The 27,558-nt window shown below is 50.1% G+C and overlaps 1 protein-coding gene across 1 annotated transcript in view; it reads left to right on the forward strand.

Annotated features, from left to right (window-relative positions):
* Positions 1 to 27,558, forward strand: part of LOC142584684 (seizure 6-like protein 2) — a 207,318-nt gene that overhangs the window by 61,334 nt on the left and 118,426 nt on the right. Inside the window, exons 3-4 of the mRNA XM_075694871.1 lie at positions 25,034 to 25,415; positions 26,704 to 27,138. Of these exons, the coding sequence (XP_075550986.1) occupies positions 25,034 to 25,415; positions 26,704 to 27,138 (817 nt within the window). The remainder of the gene's footprint in view (positions 1 to 25,033; positions 25,416 to 26,703; positions 27,139 to 27,558) is intronic.

Below are 27,558 nucleotides of genomic sequence, written 5' to 3' on the forward strand. Positions count from 1 at the left end.
CACCATGTCCACCATTAGTACGGGACCGCGGTAGTTGGAGAAGTGTAGGAAAGGCCTTTGCGCTGCAGTGGGCGTAACCAGGCTGACGATGATGAAAGCCCGTAGCGCTTAGACAGATCGTTGTGTTCGTTTTGTTCAATGGTTGTTGGGTTACCATTGATGCTGCATTGAATTGACGTTGTGGTAGTCCAGTAGACATGTTGTTGACTTATTATTGCCACAGCACTGAAACGTACAATGTGGTCCAGTTGAAATGTCATTGAGATTTCAGAATTCGTCCCTGAAATATGATTGACGTTTCGCTGGGCTAGCGGATTTTCATTCATATATTGAAATTGCTTTGCTATTCACACTTGCAAACCCCGGTGCCTGCTCATAGCTTTCCCTAACACAAACAAAACAAAGGAGAGACAGATCAATTTGAGGCAACTTTATTTACACTAAAAATCCGTGCACACGAAACAATATTACAGTACATAAGGCACGACTACATGGAACCTGGAGACTAGGCTAGTACCTACAGCACTCTTAACAGTGTAAATACATCGGAAAAATGTGTACATTTGAATTCAATCAGAACAATCATAGTGGTCTTCCCTTGGGACTTAAGTTCATGACTGGAAGGAAAAGCGACTCAAAAGGCAGGGCTTAAGCATACTCTTGTAACAACCAACTTTGAACACATGAACTCTTGAAGCTGGCTTGCATGTGTGAATACACAAAAGACATTTGAATATGCTGCATTAAAATGTTTCACACACCAACACATCACAGGAAGAGTTACGGCTTCCTGTAAGGCAAAATAACAAATAGACTGGAAACAAATGACTTTTCGTAAATATACACAAGCTTTAGCAAACCTCTTTCACCACAATTAAAATTTAATGAAGTACCAAAGTAGACTTGTCTCTTTGAGCTTTTTGTCTTCGAGATGTATACATCTTCATGTTGTCCAATCATTTTATAAAATAACATCACTCAACTTAGCTATTAATTGAAAAGACATCATTTAGAAAGTTGTCGGGCATGGTGATGAACACATGAATCGTGTGTTTCCGATGAGCCAGGAGTTTGCTTTCTTCAGAAATAATTTTGTAAAGCTTTTGTGCACTGAATGGAGTTTATCTCCCTGATACAAGTCAAGAACTAACCGCACACCATTGAATTATGTTAATTTGGGGTACAGAAGAGTTTGTTGGTGGCATTTCCTCAATTTAGTGAGCTCATTTTCAGTTAAATATTCTCGACTAGCACAACGCTATGAAAGCGCTTTTTGGGGCCTTTTTCATTATACCGAGCAACTAAGTGGTACCTCTATCAATAAAGAGATAAGGCAGGACGAATACCTTGAACGATAAGAGAAAAAAATATTTATTTAGCGCAGAAAATTGGTAGTAACACACAGATACCACAATTCTAAACAGCCAAATAAATGGTCACCCGCACTTGCAGTGTCAAGTAGCCCAGAAATAGTCATAAAGGATGAGAAAAAGTTCCAATGACTGGACAGCCAGACTGGTGAGGCAGTGACCAACGCAAATAAATGTATACACGAAACACCGATTACCTCGATTGCCCAGGCAAAATGTTATTAAAGTACCACCAGAATTTTATTGCATAAAATAAATAAGGTTGCAGAAATATTGGGACAAAACAGCAACAAAAACGGAGGGAGATACATCCCCCGTGCGTAAAAAAGAATTACAAGAAAGTGATATACATGCATATTTAAGCTCACAATTGTTTCTCCAATATATACAAAAAGAACGCATCCACTTACGGCATAAAAAAGGTTCCTGCGCCTGGAGAATGCAGCACAGTACAAAGCAACGTGACGAGAACCGAAATGTAGAGCTTAGTATGTTTAAGAACTACGAATGGTTGCATAACTACAAACAGGCATGTGACATGTCATGCCTTGAATGGATGAAATTCATAAATCTTACACACAAATAAAGTTACTATCACCCTCATTGGCTTCCTCAGGGGATTCCTTGAAGTTGAACTAGAAGAATGTACACCCGTGTTAAAAACAAAGAGATGATGAGACCCTGTAGCGTTCTTCCTGAAATAAACAGCGCAAATAATTTAATCTATCAATTCTATGGCAACCACCCAAACCGATACGAGAATGATGAATTAAGATAGGAACACACATGAACGCTGACTCAACTGAAAGTTTATGCATGAAGACAAAGATTTTAAACACACTGGCCATGTTCACACAAAAAAAAAAGCCATGGAGGCGCATCAGAAACAGCCCGGCACAACAAAAAAGGAGCGAGAAACATGTCCTGTAGAATAAAAACATAAAAACTGAAAGGTTTGTCCTGTAAGTGATATTAACGAGAAGTACTGCAGCAACTATTTCCCACTAAGGGTCACAGAAATCTTGCTTATGAATTTTTCTTGGTGATCAATAAATAATGTTTCCATAATTCCTCTTGTGTTCTGGTCGTTGCGAGGAAACAATCGTTCTTTCTGCCCTATACCGCAACACCAGAGGTGTTACAGAAGCAATAATGATTGATCACAAACGCAACAAATGCATAACCACGTCATCTGTTGTCCTTAGTGGGATAGAGTTGCACTCTTTAAAAGAGTATTTCGCGTTCGGTAGTAGCACTTATCGGACAAATGTTTTGCTTTTTCGAAAGATTTGTCCGATGCTTCTCGTTTTTCACGCACGTTTATTCTACATGACATGGCTTTTCCATATTCTTGGTAGTCGCACGTGGCTGTTTCTGCGACGCATGCATGGCATTTTGTCTTTGTCAAGTTAACCAGTGTGTTTAATACCTCTGTCTTCAAAAGTAAACGTTTAATTGAGCCTGCGCTCGTATGTGCTCCTGCCTATTTTGTCGTCAGATCGTGGTTTTGGCACGTAAATCCCCAGAATTTAATTTAATTTTCAGCTACAATGTAGGCAAACTGGCACTAGTGCAGAGGCTATATGTTGGGCTGCTGAGCTCTAGGTTACGCGTTTGATCCAAGGAAGACGACGACGACGAAGTGTCCTGTGTGGAACGCTGCCTTTTTGTCTCTGAGAATTTAAAGCTACTTTGTGGGAGACGCCACTCCCTTAACTACGGCGATGGACGTGGAGTCGCCTGGAGAGGTTCCTGGTCCCTCTACGTCAACAGCGACCGCACCGAGAAAGCGGTCTAGTCGCCCGAGTGACACCTACAGCGAGGACACTGTGATCTACTCAGGGACCAGTGATGAAACCTCGGATGACAGCGACTTCGTGCCCGTAGCGAAGCACAAAGCAAAGAGAAGGCTCGTCAGGACGTCTCCTTCCACAAGTAAGGCAACTGTGATCCCGACGCGAAAGCCATCAGACCTCACCATTTTATATGTGCCTGTGGCTGCTAGCGACAATCTGAACCGGATCAACCGCCAAGCCACATCTGTATCGCTCGAGGCACTTGTTCCGGGTCAGATCAAAGATATAAGGATCAACGGCCGTAAGAACATCCTCGCTATAGATGTCACAAACCGCAGCGCGCTAGACATTCTGAGCAACGTTAAGGTGCTGGATAGCATCAACGTACGCTGCTATAAACAAGACCATCATGACTCTACGGCCGGCGTTGTGTACGACGTAGATAATTCCATAAGCGATGCTGACCTGCATATACTCATCAAGCCGGCGACAGAGGGAATTGCCATATTGGAAGCCCGCCGCCTGGGAAACTCGCAGTGTGTCAAGTTAACTTTCAAAGGAGACAGCCTACCGTCCCACGTCAAGGTCGGTCACTTCCGACACATTGTACGGCCTTTTGTGCCAAAGCCGCTTCAGTGCAGGAAGTGTCAAAGGATAGGGCACGTTAGTGCGGTTTGCACAAACGCTGCCGTATGCTCACGGTGCTCTGGTTCGCACAGCTCCGACGCCTGTCGTGCAGAAAACCAAAAGTGCGCAAATTGTCAGGGCTCTCACGATGCAACTTCGAAGAATTGCCCACATGTGAAAAATGAGGCGAAAGTCTTGAGGCAAATGGTCAGGGATGGTTCCTCGCACAGGGAGGCTGCCGCTAAGGTGCGACGTCGACGTTCACGTCGCCGGAGATCTAGGAAACCCACTGCTATTGCTAAGGATGCACCGCGTCCACTGACAGTCCAGCAACTTCTGCATACAACTAGCAATAGCAGCAATGAGATTCCTCAGCAGAATGTCTCCCATATCATTGCCTCAAGCGAGGAGTGGCCGCCATTGCCACGGCTAGATCCACCAGCGGAGCGACAAGATGTAGCACGCTCGCCGAATCATGCTTCACCTTCTGGCAGCAACCAAGACAACGACAAACAAGTTGTCACCATGATAAGGGCCCTTATGAACACGCTACGAGCACTGCTGACCGCCATACACACTCCGGCGGCTCGAGGCGCACTTCAAATACTGGATGCCCTGTATCCGGTACTGTCCGGTCTTGAGAAGCACCATGGCTGCTCCTCTACATTCGTTCCTTAAAGAGGTCAAGGAAGCGTCTATCTTCCAATGGAATGTCAGAGGCATTAAATCGCGTATTTCGGACTTTCGTCCGTTTGTTTTTAAGAACAAATTTCCAATCATCGTCATTTGTGAACCCAACGTTGAGAGCGCCATCCGCCTATCAGGATATGAAGCTTTCATGTCTGCCACCTGTACCGACCGCAGCAAAGTCATTGTTTATATCAGATGCGATTTCACATATGTTTTACACCCAGTGGCACCTGATGACGACAATCAGTATGTGTGTTTGACTATAAAATGCAAGAACGTCGCACTCACGCTCATAGGTGCCTACATTTCACCTAATAGTCGATTTGACAACGCACGACTGGGTGCAATTTTAACAGCGACACCTGGACCATGGGTTATTACCGGCGACTTCAATGCGCATCATCCGCTATGGGGAAGCTTAAAGATGGACTGTCGAGGCAGACGTGTACTATCCTTCGCGTCGGACCATGAGCTCTGCTGCCTAAATGATGGCAGTCCCACTTTTCTGCGGGGATTGACATACAGCAGCTGCCTGGACTTGACATTTGTTTCAAGATGCCTCAGTGCCAGTGTGAAATGGTTCACGGACAACGAAACGCATGGTAGTGACCACGTTCCAACATATGTCAAAATCGACGGCATACGCAAGTCACACTCTACTACAGTTCTTCATCACATCGACTGGCCTAAATACACATTGCTCATGGAGAAGAATTGCCAAGAGATCCAGGACTGTCTGCCTGGCAACATCGAGAAGCTAATTAACGCTGCTGCTCAAGAAGCCACAAGATCTTTCAGGCCTATTCCTAAATTTTCTGAATTCGAAGCAGAATTGGAGCGGCTTCGAGCAATCCGCCGTCGCGCGGAAAGAAGGTACAGGTGCACCAAGTCCATCTACGACCTACGGGAGGCGAGACGCATACAGAAGAAGATCCAGCGTCGGATTAACTCCCTGCAGTCTCTAAGATGGAAGACCTTCTGTGATACCCTTGATCCACGTAAACCCCTGTCACATATATGGAGAACAGTGCGTGGTCTTCGAACATCACCGCAACAACGCCACCCCTTCAAATGCCTGGCTCTCTACCAAGGTCGCAGAGAGATCGACGTAGCGGAGGACTTCTGTTTCAAAGTTGCTGGTTTACCGCCATCGTTCGCTATACGTGATCCCCGTGATGTTCCAATCTCGCGGGATTCTCGTATGGACAATCTGTTTTCCATCGAGGAGTTGCAGGCGGCGTTGGCAGCGTGCAGACGTTCCTCATCGCCTGGGCCTGACGGGGTGACATACGCAGCTCTTGGAAACCTCGGTCACACAGCCCGGCATGCACTTCTAGACGTGTACAATAATTCATGGCGTGATGGAGAAGTTCCAGCTGCATGGAAGTCCAGCCGCCTTGTGCCTTTGCTCAAGCCAGGTAAATCACCCCTAGATGTGGCGTCTTATCGTCCCATTGCTCTGGCCAGTTGTCTAGGAAAGGTGATGGAGAGGATGGTGCTGACGCGTCTAGAGTGGTATCTAGAACACTACCGGTTATATCCTGACGCTATGGCAGGCTTTCGACGCGGACGCTCTTCTATAGACAACGTTATAGATCTTGTCTCGTCTGTTCAGCACGAAAAAAAGCCTCAGGAGACTGTCCGCGGCGATGTTCCTGGATGTCAAAGGCGCATATGACAACGTAACCCATCAAGCCATCCTGGACGCCTTGGGTGAGGTCGGCCTAGGCGGCCTTGTTTTTCGGTGGATATCCAGCTTCTTGAAGGACAGGTCATTCTTTGTGCAAACAGAGGACGGTGCGTCATCACAACGCAACACGTACCGAGGCGTACCACAAGGCGGAGTTTTGAGCCCCACTCTATTTAACCTGGTGCTCATCGACCTGGTCCATACCCTTCCGGAATCCGTCCATGTGTCGATCTATGCAGACGATATATGCATTTGGTCATCAGGAGCGACGCGTCCTCAGGTGCGCGCCAGACTTCAAAAAGCGGCCACACTAACATCAGGTTATCTTCGAGCACGAGGTCTGGAGCTGTCCTGCGAGAAGTGCTCTATAGTCGCTTTCACGCGTAAAGCAATGAAACCGTACGTTATCAGAATTAATGGACAGCCAATTGCCTACGAGAAGACGCACCGGTTTCTAGGAGTGATAATAGATCGCGACCTTTCCTGGAGTCCTCAAATATCCTACCTAAAAAGGAAATTAGTCATGATAACCCACGTGCTCAGATTTCTTGCGGGCAAGTCATGGGGTGCGTCTGTGAGTGCGATGCTCCAACTCTATAACGCACTGTTCCTCGGTCTCCTGCGCTATAGCTTACCTGTACTGGGTGGGACCGGCAAGACCAACCTCCGTGCCCTCCAATCTGTACAAGCGCAAGCTCTGCGAATTTGCCTTGGTCTTCCCAGATGTGCGTCCACGGCTGCAACAATAGCCATCGCGCATGACCACCCCATCAACACGTATCTTCAAGTCGACACTTTAAGGATGCATATCAGGCACTTCGCCCGCCTTCCATCGCATCATCTCGCCTCCCTTCCTGCCGCTCGACCTCGTTCAGCGTTTAGCAAGATTATTGCCGCCAACCATGGAATTTTACCGTCAAACTTCACGCCTGCAGCACGACCACCTCAACCGCTGTGGTGCCTCCATCCACTCCAGGCTCTTCTTGCTATTCCCGGTATCAAAAGGAAAACGGAGATGTCCACTTTCGCCCTCAAACAAACCGTGCTTTCAGTGCTACATGAACAGCACAGAGGACGCATCCATGTTTACACAGACGGTTCTGTATCCTCTAATAGTTCAGCTGGAGCAGTGGTGATTCCCGCAGAGTGTGTCACCCTCAAGTTCAAGACATCTCACATTACGTCATCGACGGCTGCAGAACTCGCAGCTATCCGTGCTGCTCTGGAGTTTATAGTTCACAAATCATCACATTCATGGTCCATCTTATGTGACTCAAAGGCAGCTCTTCAGTGTCTGATGTCTCCTTTCAACCATGGACCAAATGAGCACCTAGTCGCAGACATCCGACTGCTCCACCATCACGCAATCAACAAGGGACACAACATCATCTACCAGTGGATACCGGGACACTGTGGAATTTCAGGAAATGACAGTGCGGATGACGCTGCCCGGTCGGCTCATGATGGTGCCCATCTTATACCCATACCGCTGTCAAGAACAGACGCAGCCACAAGTCTTCGCTCCCTCGCCCGCGAGCTTACGCAGAATCTGTGGAACACCAGTGATTTCACGAACGCACGTCTCCACAAATTGGATCCACGTCTGCAACTCCGCCTACCACCAGGGTTGCCACGAGCGGAAGCAACACTTCTGTGCCGCCTGTGGCTCGGCGTGGCATTCACGAACTCATATTCATTCCGCATTGGCATGGCCGACAGCCCTACTTGTGACACCTGCGGCTGCGAGGAGACGATTCAACACCTCCTATGTGACTGTCCCCGTTACGCAGTGCGAAGAAAAGTGCTCGTGACCGCTCTCGCAAAACTGGACAATCGCCCCTTTACAGAGGAAAAAGCTCTAGGACATTGGTCCAGACGGGCTTCGGCACTCAAGGCCTTAAGGGCTTTGTTGAAGTTTTTAAGGAACTGCGAATTGTGCGACCGCCTTTGAACGTTGTAGCGCGTAGTTTCGCGTTACTGTGTGAATTTTCTCTTTTTTTTCCATTTTTTTCCCTCTTCTTCTTTCTCCTTTTATTCCCTTTACCCCTTTCCCCAGCACAGGGTAGCCAGCCGGTACTTACACTGGCTAACCTGCCTGTCTTTCCTCTCCTTTGTCTCCTCCTCCTCCTCCTTTGATCCAAGCTGCGGTAGCTGATCCATTCTGATGGTGGCAGAATTGCACAATGCCCATGTACTTTAATATACACGAAACATATATTACAAGACATACCGTATTTACTCGCATAATGATCGCACCCCTGAATTGTGTCGTCAAAATTTGATTTTTTTTCTTTCCCGTGTAATGATCGCACCCTGAACTTGTCGCAGCGATATGTCGTGTGCCAAGTCTAGCTAATGATGATCGCACTTACCATCTGTCAAAGGCTACGCAAGCTATTCTTGAAAACATACCAAGAGGTCTGCATGCACCCAACATTCTTAAGCAGATGCGCCATTTCATTTTATCACTTTCTGCACGTCCATGAAAAAAAAAAATAAAAAACTACAACCAAGCTTGCCTCGGCTTTATTTGTAGGCATCATAATGGATTTGCTCAACAACAACATAAAGGGTGCCTTTCGATTCCTCTCGTCTGCACTCGTGGGCACGCAACAAATCGCGGGCGGCAACGATAGTGGCCACGTTTACACTGTTAGAAATGTACCCTATTCATACGCCGACGCTTGTAACGCAGCTAAGATATTCGCCCACCCTTAGTGGAAACGTGCCATATTAGGATAGCAGTGAAGACATATGTCGCAGTTTCCGCAGAATGCTCGCTATGTGTTTCTGTGTCACTGGCAGCTAAGCGTGCCCATCTATGTTTCTGTCCCTTCAAAGTGGACATGGCTATGTCGCAAACTTGCCGATATTAACATTATTCATTACTGACATGGAAGAAACTGTTTCAATGCGTGTAATGTACTCACGAGAAGAAAAATAATCGCGTTCAGCGCGTTCGGCTTGCTCCGCCAGCCGTCATTTTTGTTTTGCTGTCCCACACTGACAACGGCAGCAGCCTGCTTGTCATCGCGCTGCAAATGCGGGATCAAAAAAAGAAAAGTTTCTTTTCGTGGGAAATTTAACCCGTACAATGATCGCACCCCTGGATTTGCATCAATTTTTTTGACAAAAAAGTGTGATCATTATGCGAGTAAATACGGCATATGATCATATACGGAAACTTTTTTTTTCTGCCTCACTCATTCTGTTTTTGCAGAACCTTCATTTTTAAGTCAATAAGGGCCTTTTTTGCTTTAATGTTTTCCATTATTTGTGCATGTTCTGCATGCCTGTTCTCAAGTCTATCCTTATGATCCTCACGAGCAAGTTCCATGCGAAGTGCATGGTCTTCGCGAGTTAGCTTCATCTTAAGCAAATGCTCTTTCCTTTTTCTTTGAGCATCTTTTGTGATAGAAGCAAGCCGAGCGCCAAGTTCACTCCTCACAGCATCATCCCTTGTGCAGGATGACCGGCTTGCGTTTGTCCGCCTTTCAAGGCGGGCTGTCGGCACTGGCGGCACAGCAGCTGGCGGGGCTGGAGCTGGTGGGGATGTAGCTAGGGGTGATGCTGGCTCTGGTACAAGCTGAGCAGGTTCAGCATTTGGTGGCGCTGCACGCTGCAAAGCTGCTGCTTCGTCCTGGTTTTCAATGTCCCACTGCCAGGAGTCATCATAGTTCATGTCGGCATCTGCAAAGTAATTGCAATCGGAGTTAACATTAGTGTCGTTTCCACAGTGCTTGTACCTTTTACAATCCACTTTTACGAGTGGGCTGTGAGCTATACAGACATTTTTGCCTTGCTATATAATGCACCGATGTTGCTGAACAAAATACTGCACTGTACTTACTATTAGGACATACTAAAGAACTTGACACAATGTAAGCCCGTGAGCACACAACAATGCAGCATGTTCCTGCTGGTGCATCCAGCTGAAGCAGGTTGAATGAAACGGTGACAGTGATAACTACGCGGTTGCATTCAAACTTTTGCATACAAGCCGCTCATCCTCATATTAGGACTCATTCTCTGTTTCATGGGCCATGAAAATAACTAAACCAATGGTGTCTATGCTGACACTCAATGCTGGCACTTATTTGCATCACAGGTAGGCTTTCTGTGTATATTGCTTGTTGACGGTACATAATAAACAGGAAATTATGGGCACTATTGCATGGGAAAAAGAGGCGCTTTGGAAACGCTGGGGAGGTTTGTCCGATAGCAAGTCTACCTGCTATTCCCCACGCATATGGCAACAAATGAAACACACATATGACCACAAACACACAGCATATGCACCCATGAACATACACAGCTAATCATATGTCCAGTACACGACACAACATGGTCAATTTACAGTTGTGTCCACAAGGCATGGTCCCTCTCGTATGTTCAGTGCAGATAACATTATGACATCTCTTCTGGATGCAGACAGTGCAAGAGCATATCGATCCATGTGTACTGTACATTGCACACATACAAGTTTGGCGATGTAACCACTCCACTGTAAAAACTAAGGGATTTCCGTTTGCAACACTGACATGAAAACAATTAAATAATGCACAAATGCAACTGCAAAAACCAGTTTTGGAAGCCTTTGAGACAGAACCAATGACTGAATCATTCCTCGTTATAGTGTACATCATACCAAAACAAAAATAAAACCCTTCCTGCGCTGCTCCAACCTCATCACCATGATGTCCAAAAGTAATGTCAGCACTCCGACATTAAAACGTAGCTTAGTTTCTTGCACTACTGCTGTGTCAAATGCGTAATACAGAATGAGTTGTTCATTAGCCACCTGCAATGCCTCATTTGGTGCCTTTCTGTATTAGCAAATCTAGTTTCCTAAATAATTAGTACAGATATAATATTGCACATTAACTCATACTCACCATCTGCATCAGTGCTTCGTCCCGGCTGTGACGAAGCCAGCAGTGCTGCGACAGCTGGCGAAGGCTCTGTGCCAGGCCCAGTGCAGTCACTGTCAAATGGGTTGACAAGGCGTGTGGCCATGTGAGTTGCCACCGCACCGACCCTGAGCAACTCGTCATTCATGTGGCGTCCCGCCGGAGCGCCACCACCTTTGAAAAGCAAATATCAGCGTTAGCAAAATTTGACGATCACTAAAAATTCAACCATACCTCTTCAGTTCCACTGCTTCGAAAATAATGGCAGAACCATATGCCCACATCATGATGTAGCTGCCTTAAGTCATTTTGGAGCCCTTCTAGCTGAACACAAAGGAAATACAGACACAGGCCGCCGTGCTCACACGCGCATAGCACCAGACATATGCTAATGAACTGCAACTGTGCCCAAGTTTTCCTTACCCCTGGTATTTCATTACAGCACACGACAAGCCTACACACAAAGCTAGTTGATGGCGTTCGCCCAAGGACTGCATTAGCACGCTTTGCAAATAAATAAGGTAGCGTTTCTTTGAGGTAGCAAACGACGCCTTCAAGAAACCAAAACATGAGCAAATTTGCCGGTCGTGCAAGCGTGTCGCGGAAAACAAACATGCGTAGGCACATCCTTTGTTTGCCTGCATGTTACGATCAACCAAGTTTACTGCAACGTTATTTTTGGCGATGAATTTATTATGTCCTCGCCACTGTTCCGTATGCACACGCACAAGCTGTTGGAGACGGCGCTAGAAATCAGCTGTAGCGATGGCTTCCCGTGCTTTCATCAAATATATATAGAAGCAAGATGCAGAAATTTCGGCACATGAGGAATAATGCTCACCTGTTTTGAATATCTCACGCGTGTCTTCGGCTTTGGCACGGCGCCACTTTTCTTTTAGGTTGTCCCAGCACTTCTTCAATTGCTTGGACGTTCGTGGCCGCACGTTGTGGCGACTGTTAAATTCGTCGGCCAACTTCTCCCACGTCTTCTTCTTTGCGTTGATGGACACCGCATCAGTCCTTTTACACTCAAGCACATCTCGGTGCCTCTCCATCAGATCCATCAGGATGGTGCGCTCTTCGTCCGTAAAGTTAATTTCGCGCCGCTCCATTCTCAACGCGGTTTACCAAAAAAAAAAGATAATACTACGACTATTTAAACAACTAAACTGATTAAAAATGAGTAAAATAATACACAGCTAATTATAAATAAGCAAGAAAAAGCGAAGGAAGTAATAACAAGGCAAAACAAGACGGACGAAGGAAATACAAACACAACACGGGCAAAACCAATCTGGAGAAGACGGTACAAAAACGTGCGGTGCGTCGAGTGGACTAGACCAACGTGGCCAGACGTAAATGGCGGACTCACCAAAAACGGCGAGCGTTTCATCAAGCATTTATACATTATTTATGTACAGATGCTTGTGTGCATGCCATTATTGCTTTCTTATAATAAAAGCAGTTTAAACATCGTCAAGGTATATATTTCGTAGCAAAAAATTCTCTAGCCTCGCTCCCAGGTAAAACACTTAACGAATGAAGGGTGCCTTTCATAAGGCACACTTACGGCGCGTTAAGGTGCGTTTTCGAAACGCACCTTGTTCTTTCCTTATACTTTTCTCGTCCTCTCATAAGTGACCTTATCGCGATAAGTTAAGTTTGGTTTGTGAATACGGGGGTTAGTATTCATCCATTGCCACGTAATATACACCCCGAGCATGACAAGGGGCGGCGCAAAGCCCGTGTATGATACTGTAACGTGGTGGTGACGTAGAAGAACACAGTAGCAAATACTGTGAAAGACAAAAGTAACTTTTATTGGGCGAACCTGTGCCCACAAAAACAGGCTACACTTATAGCACAACGATAGCGGCGAACACGGTCGGCGATCGTCGAAAATCTGATCAGCTGGTCAAGCGCGTCGACTTTTATAGAGCAGTCGTCGAATGTTCCAGACTAATCGTTCGGACCCGCGTTCCTTCCACAAAGTTCTACATCATTCGCGTCAGGTGATGAAATCAGATAACATAAGGTTCGGCGACAACAGACAGCGGATAGAAGCATTGATAACTTTCCAGAAACTTCGGATACATGCAGGCGCGTCCCACGCTGTGCGATTACATTTGTTAGGCGGCGAAACGTGGTCGCCCGTTAAATATAAGTACACGTGTCAATACCCCCTCTTAAAAAGCATCGACCCGAGGCTACAAACAAACGAAAGTAATAAAAGAAAAGCACCCCTAGCAAACAAAACAACAAAATAAGGAAGTTCGTCAGCGTCCGTAAAAGGGTTTAAGACGCACCACGTGGACCACTTCAGATCGTGCGCGGCGTCGCTGTGAATGCGAAATGCCGTCTGGCACGACTTCATAGTCCAGTGCGCCAATACGTCGGATGATCTTGTAGGGTCCGCAATATCGTCGCAGTAGTTTTTCACTGAGTCCTCGCAGGCGTATCGGGGTCCACACCCAAACACGGTCGCCTGGCTGGTACTCGACGAAGCGTCGTCGGAGGTTGTAGTGTCGGCTGTCGGTCCTCTGCTGGTTGTTGATCCGCAGGCGGGCGAGCTGTCGGGCTTCTTCGGCGCGCTGGAGGTAGGTAGAGACGTCAATGTTCTCCTCGTCAGTGATGTGCGGCAGCATGGCGTCGAGCGTCGTCGTCGGGTTCCTGCCGTAGACCAGCTTGAACGGCGTGATCTGTGTTGTTTCTTGCACCGCCGTGTTGTAAGCGAATGTTACGTACGGCAGGACGGCATCCCAGGTCTTGTGTTCGACGTCGACGTACATCGCTAGCATGTCGGCGAGGGTCTTATTCAGCCGCTCCGTAAGACCATTCGTCTGCAGGTGGTAGGCCGTTGTCCTCCTGTGCTCAGAATGGCTTGGGTGAGCTCCGCTGTAAAGGCCGTTCCTCTGTCGGTGATGAGGACTTCTGGGGCGCCATGTCGCAGCAGGATGTTTTCGACAAAGAATTTCGCCACTTCGGCTGCGCTACCTTTCGGCAGTGCTTTTGTTTCAGCGAAGCGGGTGAGGTAGTCCGTCGCCACGACGATCCACTTATTTCTGGTTATTGACGTCGGAAAGGGTCCCAGCAAGTCCATACCGATCTGCTGGAATGGTCGGCAAGGAGGCTCGATTGGCTGTAGTAATCCTGCTGGCCTTGTCGGCGGTGTCTTGCGTCGCTGTCAGTCTCGGCATGTTCTGACATAACGGGCGACGTCGGCGGTCAGGCGCGGCCAGTAATACTTGTATCCCCGATATTGTCCGGGAAAATCCGAGGTGTCCAGCGGTCGGATCGTCATGTAGGGTATGCAATACTTCTGGACGAAGTCCTGACGGGACAACAAGACGGTAATTGGCGTGGACTGGTGAGAAGTTCTTGTTCACGAGTAGATTGTTTTGAAGCGTGAAACGTCGGTGTGCCCTTCCAAATATTCGACGAGGCCTTTCAGCTCCGGGTCTGCCCGTTGCTGTTCAGCGAAGTCTTCCGCGCTCATAATTCCAAGGAAGGCGTCGTCATTCTCGTCATCTTGCGGCGGTGGGTCAATGGGTGCGCGTGATAGGCAATCGGCATCGGAGTGTTTTCGTCCGGACTTGTAGGTCACAGTGATGTATTCTTGTAGTCTGAGGCTCCACCGCGCCAGTCGTCCTGAAGGACCCCTTATATTCGCTATCCAACACAACGCGTGATGGTCACTGACGACTTTGAATGGCCTGCCATAAAGATAAGGGCGAAATTTAGCTGTAGCCCAAACGATGGCGAGGCATTCCTTTTCGGTCGTAGAATAGTTGCCTTCCGCTTTTGACAGCGACCGGCTAGCGTAAGCTATCACCTGTTCGACTCCGTTTCTTCTCTCTGGACTAGAACGGCACCGAGGGCTAGGCTACTGGCGTCAGTGTGGATTTCAGTATCGGCGTACTCGTCGAAGTGCGCAAGTACCGACGGCGACTGCATGCGTCGTTTGAGTTCTTCAAATGCGTCGGCCTGCCGCGTTTCCCACTTGAAGTCAACATCACATTTAGTTAGACGTGTCAAAGGCTCGGCGATGCGTGAAAAGTTCTTGAAAAAGCGCCTGTAGTAGGCACACATGCCAAGGAATCTACGCACTGCCTTCTTGTTGATGGGTTGCGGGAACTGTGCGATGGCAGCTGTCTTTTGCGGGTCTGGACGGACACCAGATTTGCTGATTACGTGGCCTAGGAAGAGAAGCTCATAGTAAGCGAAGCGGCATTTTTCCGGCTTCAGAGTAAGCCCTGACGACTTGATGGCCTCTAGTACTGTCGCAAGCCGCCTGAGGTGATCGTCGAATTTTCCAGCGAAGACGACGACGTCATCCAAATAAACGAGACAGTTCTGCCACTTCAATCCTGCTAACACCGTGTCCTTGACGCGCTGGAACGTTGCTGGCGCCGAGGTATAATGTCCGAATGGCATAACCTTGAACTCGTAGAGGCCGTCTGGGGTGATGAAGGCCGTCTTTTCGCGATCTCTTTCGTCGACTTCTATTTGCCTATAGCCAGACTTGAGGTCCATCGACGACAAGTATTTAGCGTTGCAGAGCCGATCCAATGCGTCGTCTATTCGTGGGAGGGGGTATACGTCCTTCTTTGTGATCTTGTTCAGACGACGATAATCGACGCAGAAACGTAGGGTTTCGTCCTTTTTCTTTACCAGGACAACAGGGGATGTTTTCGACGGCTGGATGATGTCGTTGCGCAGCATTTCGTCGACTTGTTGCCTAATAGCTTCACGTTCTCGCGTCGAAACTCGGTAAAGGCTCTGGTGGAGTGGTTGAGCGCACTCTTCGGTTATTATGCGATGCTTTGCAACTGGTGTTTTTCGAATCTTCGATGAAGTCGAAAAGCAGTCCTTGTATCGTCGGAGAAGACTTCTGAGCTTTTGCTGCTTGCTCTTAGGGAGACTTGGATTTACGTCGAAGTCTGGTTCGGGGACTATGGTCGGCGGGGTAGATGTTGCAGAATCTGAGAGGACAAACGCATTACTGGTTTCCAGAATTTGCTCGATGTACGCGATCGTCGTGCCCTTGTTGATGTGCTTGAACTCTTGGCTGAAGTTCGTCAGCAACACTTCAGTTTTCCCTCCATGCAGTCAAGCGATTCCTCTTGCGACGCAAATTTCACGGTCTAGCAGTAGACCTTGGTCGCCTTCGATGACGCCTTCTACGTCAGCGGGTGTTTCGGTGCCGACCGAAAGAACAATGCTCGAACGAGGCGGGATGCTCACTTGATCTACGATAACCCTCAAGGCGTGGTGACTGCGAAAGCTCTCCGGCGGTATCGCCTGATCTTCCGAGAGGGTTATCGATTTTGACTTCAGGTCTATGATTGCGCCGTGATGGTTCAGGAAGTCCATGCCGAGAATGACGTCTCTTGAACACTGTTGGAGGATAACGAAGGTGGCAGGGTAAGTCCGGTCATGAACGGTTATTCTTGCCGTGCAGATTCCAGTCGGCGTAATGAGATGCCCTCCAGCGGTCCGAATTTGGGGGCCCTCCCATGTAGTCTTAACCTTCTTCAACTGGGCGGCGATGTATCCACTCATTACGGAGTAATCGGCCCCTGTGTCTCCTAAGGCAGTGACTGCGTGGTCGTCGAGAAGTACGTCGAGGTCGGTGGTTCTTTGTCTGGCGTTGCAGTTGGGTCTTCGCGTCGGATCACGGCTGCGTTGTGTTGAACTGAGGCTGGAACGTCGCGTCGTCAAGCCGTCTTTCGTCGGTGTAGTCTTGCCTTCCTGACTTCGTCGGGACGGCGGCGTGTCGTCATTAGGTCGTCGAGATGGTTTCTTTGTCGTCTTCGTCGGCGGCGGAGGATCTTCGTTAGTTCGACGAACAGCAACCGCACCTCCATCGGTTGCTGCTTTTAGTTTTCCGGATATGGGCTTGCTGACCGGCCCCGGGCTGGGCCAGTGTATGGTCGGAGCTGCGGTGAGAGGTAGCGGCCTGGTGATGGCGAACGCGACGGTCGTCGAGAGCTCCACTGAATAGCGGCGAGGTAGTCGGCGATATCGCGAGGGCGTTCACCTTGCTGCGGGCGCGGAGCGTTGACGGCGAAACCTCGCAGTCCCATCTCCCGGCATGGGCATCGGCGATACACATGGCCGGCTTCTCCGCAGTGATAGCAAAGCGGGCGGTGGTCGGGGGCTCGCCAAATGTCCGTCTTCCTCGCGTAGGTGCGCTGGGCGACGGGTGGGCGTGCTGGCGGCGGCGGCGGCGGACGACGGAATTGCGTCGTGTCAGCGCGCTTGCCTGGTCGCGGAGGGGGACCTTGACGGCGTGCGATGGCGGCGTATGTCAGCGGTTCTGGCTGGGGTTGCGGTAATTGTGGTTGCAGCTCGGGAACTCCAAACGATCGGTGCACCTCTTCTTTCACGATGTCGGCGAAGCCACTTGGGGCTGCGACGAAGGCAGGACCTTGCGCAGGTCTTCGCGCACAATGGCCCTGATGGTCTCCTGAAGGTCGCCGGAACCTAGTCCTTGGATGGCGTACTGCGGCGTGAGCCCCTGGCGGTTATATTGCCGGTTGCGCATCTCGATCGTCGATGCCTCTGCAGAAAACTCAGCTGCGGTCTTCGGCGGGTTACGAATAAGCCCTGCGAAAAGTTCTTGCTTGACGCCCCGCATCAGGAAGCGGACTTTTTTCTCCTCTGAAATTTCCGGATCTGCGTGCCGGAAAAGACGGGCCATCTCCTCCGTGAAATCGCGATCGTCTCGTTTGGCAGCTGCACTCTGGTTTCTAGTAGTGCTTGGGCTCGCTCTTTTCGCACGACGTTTGTAAGCGTTTGCAAGAAGCCGCTTCGGAACAGGTCCCACGTCGTTAAGGTGGCTTCTCGATTCTCGAACCAGGTCCTGGCGGCGTCTTCCAGTGCGAAATAGACATGCCGCTGCTTGTCGTCGCTGTCCCAACTGTTAAACGTAGCGACCCTCTCATACGTCTCGAGCCAGGCTTCCGGGTCCTCGAATGTTGATCCACGGAACGTCGGAGGTTCCCTGGGCTCCTGCAGCACGATGGGGGACGCTGGGGCTGCCATTAGGGTTGCTTTGTCCACAATCTTCTTGGTCTTCTCAGGTAGAAGTCCGTGCTCCGGTGGCAGCTGTTGAAGACGGCGGCTTGCTCGATGCTCCGGGACTACGTTGGTGTTCTCTTTGCGGTCCGGGCTTGGATCACGGCTTGTCGGGGGCGTCCGGTACATGAACGAAAAGCACCTCCACCAGATGTCACGTGGTGGTGACGTTGAAGAACACAGTAACAAATACTGTGTTCTTCAACTGTGTACTGTACTGTGTACTGTACTGTTACTGTCTACTGTAAACTAGCTTTTATTGGGCGAACCTGTGTCCACAAAAACAGGCTACACTTAGCGGCGAACACGGTCGGCGATCGTCGAAAATCTGATCAGCGGGTCAAGCGCGTCGGCTTTTTAGAGCAGTCGTCGAATGTTCCAGACTAATCGTACGGACCCGCGTGCCTTCCACAAAGTTCTACACCATTCGCGTCAGGTGATGAAATCAGATAACATAAGGTTCGGCGACAACAGACAGCGGATAGAAGCATCGATAACTTTCCAGAAACTTCAGATGCATGCAGGCGCGTCCCACGCTGTGCGATTACATTTGTTAGGCGGCGAAACGTGGTCGCCCGTTAAATATAAGTACACGTGTCAATACATTGACCGCATGCTTGCAAACATTCCGGAAACACATACTTTATACACGGACACATCACGCACTCAAGAGGGCTATACCTCGGCGGCGGTGGTGGTGGTGGTGGTGAATTGTAGCAACAGGCGGGTTTAGCCTGGCGAACAAGGCCGGCAATTGCTCCGCCCGAGCGCCTCGCACAATACTGCTGAAAGGTTTCACCATATGTCCATCAAACCAATCTCTCTTAGGAATTCGATGACGAGACGTGAAGTTTCTTCGCGGGCTATAACTGATCCCTCGGGAAATATAAGGTGTTGCAGGCGCGCATGCGGAAGGTCCTTGTTTTGCAGATTCTTCAGGAGAGTGTCTCTTTCATCTTGGAATTGCTGGCAGGACCACACAAAGTGCTTGATGTCTCCTGTCTCGTTGCAGGCCGTACAGTTCGGAGAATTGATTCGCCCCGTTTTAAATAACCAGACCGGTGTATTAGCAGATCCTGTCCTTATTCGATAAAGAAGTGAGGCTTCCTCTCGGTGCAATCTCTTGGTTAAGCAGGGCATATGCGGTAGAACCGAAAGCGACGCAAAGTGATTTCGAATGTCAGATTTTTGCACTTGATTACTCTTTGGAGCCTTGATTTTGGGAGTATGATAGAGCGCTGCGTATGCAAGCGCGTCAGCTTTTTCGTTTCCTGAGATACCATTGTGGGAGGGAATCCACTGAAACTTTACTGTGAAGCCTTTGTTGTTGAGTTCTTTCACGATGGCTAGTGATTTGCGTGGGAACTTGAGAGATGGCAAACCACGGTATACTTATTGCAATGCGGCCTTTGAGTCCGTAAGGACAACCACATTCTGCGTAGGCCAAGTCTAATTTGCGCAGAGCAGAAGCTATTGCTACGCCTTCCACAACTGTCGACGAGGGTATACAGTCCAGACGGCCAGACCACGTATATCTTAGAGAGGGAATATAGAATGTAGCTGCACAGCGGTCTTCGTCTGCTTTGACAGAGCCATCTGTGTATACTTGTAGGTGATTCGGGTATGTCGTGTTCAGGTGTTCCTGGACTAATGACTTGGCTTCTGCAGATGGAATGCAGCTCTTTGATTGCAATCGTGGTACACTTAAGTTGCATGTGATGTCCTCGAATGTCCAGGGTTATTCTATCCTTTCCCTCTGTCTCGAGCAGCGCAATCCTAATACGCGAAGCGTGTTCAATGCTGCATAAAAATGTGAACACGGCCTGTTACCTCTACGTCGTAAGAGGGCTCTACCAGGCGTAGACTCACTCAATCGTAGTTGCTGGATCATCAAAGCCTGGGAAGCCTGAAGTCGTAGAGGGCGTGACTCAGCTTCGTAGAGCACTTTCTTGTTTAACGCTGGCTGAGGGACTCCAAGGCAAAGCCGGATACCTTTTCTGTCGATGGCTTCTAAGGGCTCGTATTGGCTGTCTGAGGGTGACATCAGAGGTAGCTGATACAGGATTCGACTGGTAACCAACGCTGTATGTAGGCGTAGCGTCGACGTCGGGTGGTTGCCCCAGCGTTTGCCAGCGACTCGCTTGAGCACATGTAGCCTGGGTGACGATGACGCCACAACGTGGTCAACACCGTGGCGCCATAGTAGCCTGTGGTCTAAGGTAACGCCCAGAAATCGGACGTTGGTGACTTCTCGAATCTGGTATCCGTGCAAATTCAGCGTCAAACGTGTAGATTTTCTTTTCACTCCAGGAAATAGTACGAATGATTATTTCTCTGCTGATAGTGATAATCCAATCGCTGCCAAGTGGCCCTGAATGGCTTTTACTGCTCCCTGGGCTCTTCGTGCGAAGCGGCGATGCTGGTAGCCGGAGACCCATATGCAGATATCATCGGCATATATAGATATCTTCACTGGTGTTCGATGGTTTAGTACTCTTGGGAGGCTGCTCATGGCAATGTTAGATAATAAGGGAGGTAAAACACTCCCCTGTGGCACACCGCGAAATATACGTGTTTCATCGCTCAAAGTGTCGCCAAGACGAACTCTGATGCGACGATCGTTGAGGAACGTATGTATGAAGTGCAAGAGATGACCTGTGACGCCTATAACTTGTAACTGGCTGATGATGGCTGTTTGAGACACGTAGTCGTAAGCCTTAGAAACATCCATGAAAACAGCAAGCGTCGACTGGCGATCCGCACTGTACTGTTGTATGTGGCTTAGCAGGTCCAGCACATTTCTTGAGCGCTTAGACGCTGCCGAAACCTAGTCATGCACGATGGTAGTTTTCGATTCTGCTCGACATACCAAGTGAGTCTTGTGCACGCCATCTCCTCCATTAGCTTCGCTGCACACGAGGTCAGTGATACCGGTCTGTATGAGTCCAGAGCTGCAGGATTCTTTCCAGGCTTTAGAACCGGTACCACCCATGCTACCTTCCATAAATGTGGGATAACCCCACTGGCCCAGACTTGGTTAAAAAATGCCAGCATATCACGCCGTCTCTCAACCTGTAGATTAGTCAGCATCTGATTACTGATAAGGTCAGGTCCCACCGCACAGCGACGTCGGAGGCTGCTCATAGCTAGTTCCAGCTCTCTGAGTGTGAAAGGAGCATCCATTAGAGACGACGATAGCGGTGGAGGCGGGTTGGTTGTGCCGGCTGACCTGCCGAAAGAGTATACTTCAGCGAAGGCATTCGCAAGACAAGCGAGTGTCTTGCCTAACTTCAATGCCAGGGCTTCAAATGGCTTGTTTGGTCGAAAGTTTCCAGCAAGGTTATTAACGACCCACCATATTGTTGGAACTGGCGTGAACACCTATAGGCTTGCACAAAATGATGCCCATTGATCTCTTCTCAGTTTCCTTGTATAACGTCGAATCACTGCGTTAATCCTGTTATATATAGTCTTCATTGGTGGGTCGCCCTTCGTCCTCATCAGCCTCCGTTCCGCTCTTCTACGAGCAGCACATAGATTTTTGAGCTTTAGATCCGGAGCGGGGAAGTGGTCGGGTAGCTTCAGCTCAGCGGTAGCTGATCTCTTGTTACGTAGCATGTCCGCGAACGGGTCTCCAGATGTTTCGCTTAGGCCGTCCCTGTACGTATCCCAATGCGTTACAGGACAGGATCTTCGGCCGTTGGTTCTATATCCAGCAATGTTAACGAAGACAGGAAAATGATCACCGCCTATTCTATCTTTGCTAGTCATTGACGATGCGAGGATGTCCGTTGAGTGTAACGTCAAGTCAATGACACTGTAAGAGGCCGGTGGTCGAAAAAATGTTGGCTGTTTGTCATTTGCCACGCAGAGACCCTCGGTCTTTAAAGCACTAACAATTTGCTTTCCACGTGCATCAGTCGCCTTGTCGCCCCAGAGAGTATGGTGCGCGTTGAAGTCCCCACATATAATCGTCGGAGCTGGGCAGCTGCTGCAGAGGTCTCTTATATTTTCTCCCATCGAGACCTTCAGGCGAGAGCTCACATACACGGAGGCCACGCTGAGGCTTCGGTTTCCCAGCCTCACTTGTACCGCAGTGACTTCCAAAGCATTGCTGCAAAGGTCTTGAACTGGTAGAACGTAATGTGGTATTTCACGTCTCACAAATAGAATGGCGCTTCCGTTCGGAAATGTCGGAATACTTTGGTTTTCATGTGCGACATAACCAGAAATTGATCTGGAACTTCGAAGACCAGCCTCGTACAGGGCCAATATTGGCACAGGCATGTTGCGTAAGAAAAGCGACAGTTCAGGTAAATGGCACGCGAGACCAGCGCAGTTCCATTGCATAATAAGTGGCGCCTGTGGACGAGATGATGAACATTGTGTCCTGACCGCATCCATATTGCTAGGTACATTAAAAAGAGGCAGAGCTTCGAATCACTGACTCGAGAGCCAGGACTACTTCGAGCATTTCCTTCATCGAGCTCGCCGGCATCTTCTCTATGTGTGATCGCAAGGCCTTGAAGAGAGCACGTAGCACCTGCTGACAGTCCTCCTGTGCTGTGTTTTCATCGCAACGCGGTTGGGGTCGCTGCAGTACAGACACATAACTTCGCTGTTCCGGTTGTTCAGCAGTCTTCTCGTCTACGGGACTTCTGTTCATTGATTTGACTGCTTTAGCCGGTCCGCTGCGCGATGGTACCACTGTGTCCTGGATTCCTGGAGAAGGCTTCAGGCTTGGAAAATCAGTTTCACTTTTTGAGCTCCATTTAATTTCGTCTGACTCTCTATGACTTTTTCTCTTTTTCTTCGTCGAATTTTTCTCTTCGTTTCCTGTTGGCCCCAACATAAACGTTTTCTTACGCTTTATTGCCGCTGCCCGCGTAGGACACTTGCTACAACTAGCTGGATGACCACCACTACAGTTTGCATATAGAAAGTTCTCGCTGCACGCGCATGTTTTGAAATCGTGCGCTCCTCCACATCTCTTACACCGCTGCTGACCACGGCAGTACTTGGCCACAAGTCCATAGCGCTGACACTTGAAGCACCGAGGTGGTGTCTCAACGTGGTCAGTGGTCTCGTGTCTTGTGAAGCCCAAGTTGATCGTCTCTGGACGGTCTGTATTTGGAGCGAACGTAAGAACCACGGAGCTGGTTCGCCTGGACTCCCACTCAGTTTCGGAAATTTGGACGCGTCGCGTGACTCTCCTTGCATGGTAAACACCTTGTGGTTTTAGGTATAGCGACAGTTCCTCGTCAGTGTACCACTTCGGTACTCCTCTAATAATGCACGTGTTTTGCAGGTACGAATTGGGCACTCGTGCTGAGATTGCAGTCCCTGAGATTGACTTGCAGCTGAGAAGGGAATTTACATGCTCTTCTGTCTGTACATCTAGAAGCAGGGCTCCTTGAGCAGTAAATCGGCTCCTAACTGGCGATGCGCCAAGAATATTTCAATTTCCGTAGACAGAACAATGGGATTTACTTTTTTCAGGTCGGCTCCTTCTGTGGCAGGCGTAACAATCACTGGGATTCCGACGGTCCTCTTCTTGCGGTGACGCACAAGCCTGAAGCCTTCATCGTCCAGATCTGTGATGTCAGCTATGTCACAATTGTTAATAAGCGTAGACTCGTCGTCTGTTTCTGTAGCATTGTATCGCTTACAGTCACGGTTGCTCTCAGGGTCAGTCGGTGGCCTCTGGCGCGGTGTCAGGTCAACGCGTAGTCATGACGGAGCTCTCGCCGCTGCCAGATCGGGCTCTTCTGCAGGCTCCCATCAAAGCGACGGGAGGCGAAGGCCCCCCCGGCCTCCGGTAGGGAAGGTACCTTGGCGAGTCGTCCGACGTCTTCGAGAAATCTATTTGACAAAACGTCGAAAAAATTCAAGAACACTAGGGAGCGAGACAGCAGTGCGAAGAAGAAGTTTGGCTATACCTCGGTAGTTTTGGATGGCACCGAATCCCTGAAGAGACTCTGCTGCAATGCGCGGAACAAATGCCGCTTACGGACAAATTCTCGGTGTTGCTCTTGCAATTCGATACGCCATCCGTGTTCGTGAGGAAGTGTATATATTGACGGACTCGCAACAGGCATGCCGGGCGTTCCTATCAGGACATGGCATCCCGAGAGCGACGCACCAAGTTCTCAAACAGATCCTGCAAAATACACAAACCACACCTCCCCGCATCCACTTACTCTAGACCCCTGGTCATACCTCGCTGCCGGGTGCCGAACGCGCACATGCAGTTGCCCGAGAAATTTCCCTCCGGGCGACTCGGCGTGGTGAGACGACTAGTTCAGAGTGGGGGGATCCCTTGCTCCGTTACAAAGACATACTGCGTCATTATACACGCATTCGTCGCACCCACGCCGCACCATCGCCGTACTTCTCGCGGGAGGAAGCATTAGCATTACGCCTGTTACAAACCGCAACTTTTCCAAATCTTGTCTCTCAATAAATTCTACTCACACTGTTATGCAGATCGTTGCCCTGGCTGTGGCAGCTCGCCCACAATCTTCCACGTCACGATTGAGTGCACTGCAAACCTCTTTCCTCCCTTGCCAACTCTCCTTTACCCCCTACGCAACAAAGAGCTGTGGGACGATGCCCTCCGCGACGGACCTCCCGAGGTCCTCCTAGCTGTGATACAACGGGCTCGAAACATCGCCGGAATCATCTTAGGAACCCTGGACTGAGGGTTCCTCCCACACTGCTCTCGCCATTCAAATATTATCAATAAAGATGTTTTACTCTTTCTCTCTCTCTCTCGTCTTCGCTGCACCAGATAGCGTTTCCCTGTCCGCGCTTAGTGTCGGTATACCCTTTTTGTCATCGGGACCGCAGAAACGTCCTCGTTTCGCGCAGTCCCCTGGCCGATGGTTCGGAGCCGGGCAGCTTCCAGCTCCGCTACCGAGCCTTCGACCCCAACCAGTGCGAGCGGCCGCGGCCCCCGAGCCAGGGCTACGTGGTGGGCCGCGAGTGGCAGCTGGGCCGCGAGGTGCGCTTTGCGTGCAATCCGCCGCTGGACCCGTTGGGCCACGCGACCGTGGCGCGCTGCGAACCGGGCGACGACGGCGTGCCCCGCTGGAGCCGCGCCGCACCCCGCTGCGCGGCCAGCGACTGCCGCCGAGGCCCCGTGCGGCGCGACGCCGGTGCCGGCGCCATCGCGAGCCCCGGTTACTTGGAGAGGAGGCTGCCGGCCAACCGTCGCTGCGAGTGGCACATCAGCGCACCGCCCGGCCACCAGGTGGAGTAACGGCTGCTCTCTGGGACGCTGGTTGTTTGACGTCGTTCGAGTTAATGAATCATCGTAGTAAGAATGGCGCCAACTGTAGACAGCTAGGGTTCAGATGCGCTCGCTTGCCATGCCATCACAGGTGCAGCGCGGGGTGTGTAGTCCAGCGCAGTGTTTGCGTGTTCACGTGCTCCTGCTGACGGAAGGTGCTCCTTTCGTGTGTTCGTCCTTGCACTGACTAGTGTAGTACTTGAACGAAAAAAACCAGTCGAAAACACAAAGGACAAGAGGAGTGGTGTGAACCTCTCCTCTTGTCCTTTGTGTTTTTGACTAGTTTTTTTCGTTCAAGTATGTACCAACTGGCCCAGATTTCGACCCTTCTGCAAAACTTTAGTGCAGTACCCAGGCGAACAGTAGTAGAACACGCTGACGATATCGTATAAAGCAAGACGCACTACGTCGTATTGGTTCAGTCTGCACTTTCGCTATTACGGCGAATAGAAAGCAACTAGTTAAACCAGCAGTTATTCTGCACCAAAGAAACCTCAGGAGTGTTAATGCGGCATGTCGGGTGCTTTCCTGGAAGCGGAACTGGTATCAACTACACCTTCCGCTGAAGTGCATTGAGCGATAGACTTGTTAAGCGGCTAGTAAAAGTAGTACTTTTCCTGTCATGTACGCAGCGCGAAGCAGTTTCCATGTAGTGTTACCAGTGAAGCAAATGCGAAAGCTGTAAATATACGTACCAATGGTCTCTTGTGTGAGGAGTTTCTGTCAACCTATACCGAAGGGCTGATGTGTGTATATTGTCACGTCGGTTGTTTTTCCAGTTGTGGATGGCCCGGCAGTTCGGGGCCCGATGATATTCGTTTTTGCGGTCCGTTGTGTCTTCTTATGGCGCCTGCTATATGTTGTGCTCAAGGATCAGTCAACAGCATGTGGCGTGGAGTAGCGAGTTTGCGTTTCACCTCCTCTGTGTCTGTAACGGCATTGGCTCCAGTCTTTGGGCACGTTCACTAGAAGTTCAGTGCCATCACTGCACGGACGTCTGCTACTCGCAGAAAATAATTCTTCTCTAGTCACGTTCGGACACTTGTCTGCGACTCCTGCATGATTTACTTGGCGCTTTCTGATGGGCGGCCCCGATGATTTATGTGATCGCAGAGAAACAACACGTCCTGCGAGCGAGCCCCATAGAACTGTCTCAACCTTAAGGAATTCACTATCGCGCATACGCTTCTCTACCCTTCCACGTGGCGCGAGGAGCCGAGCGCGTGAACCTCACCACCTGTCGTCGCAGGTGTGGGCGACCTTCACGCAGCTGCGCCTGCCAGGTGCCACGGGTGGCGACGGGCCGCAGCTGTACCTGTTCGACGGCGACGAGTCGACGCCGCTGGCCAACATGAGCGGCGTGCAGCTGAAGCCGCCGCCGCTGAATGTGACGAGCGTGTCGAACCGGCTGATCGTGTTGCTGCTGACGAGCGCACGGCCCGCCGACGACGCCGTGGTGTACATGGAGTACGCGGCTCGGCCGGCCGCTTGCCCGGAGCCCGCAAAGCCCGCGAGCGGCACGCTGGTGGCCCACAGCCTGGGCGTGGGCTCGCGCGTCGCCTACCGCTGCGACAGCGGACACGCCATGGTCGGCGACCCGGCCGCCGAGTGCCTGCCGTCCGGCGAGTGGAGCGCCTCGCCGCCGCAGTGCGTGCCGCAGGAGGAGCCAGCCGACGACCAACAGGTCATTCTTTCTCGTTGCTTACGCCGGAACAAAACACACACACACATGCCTGAAGAGAATCAAACTCCGGTCCGGGTCCACTCAAATGAGCGAAGCGTATTCGTCGGACAGGCCAAGAACTTTAAGGTGTTCGAGCATTGCCTTCGTGATGTCTGGTGAAGAGTCTGCCAGCCGCTCCTCCAGGGTCGCAGGCCTTCGCGTAGTATGTATTTGACTCAGGCTCCCGCGCATGGCTGCATTACCACCCGCACAATGCCATATAATGTGGGCGTTGTCCGCGAAGCCACCGCACGCCACGCAGGAGGGAGACCAGTCCTTGCCTGAATGGGGCGAGGGGGGAGAGAGGGGAGTCAGTAGGGAGTGTGTTTGCCCATGCCTCAATAGGGCCGCATCGAGTCGCGTTATGGAGTGGGGCGGATT

The sequence above is a fragment of the Dermacentor variabilis genome, chromosome 6 (genome assembly GCF_050947875.1).
Source record: "Dermacentor variabilis isolate Ectoservices chromosome 6, ASM5094787v1, whole genome shotgun sequence".
In the NCBI taxonomy this organism is placed as follows: domain Eukaryota; kingdom Metazoa; phylum Arthropoda; class Arachnida; order Ixodida; family Ixodidae; genus Dermacentor; species Dermacentor variabilis.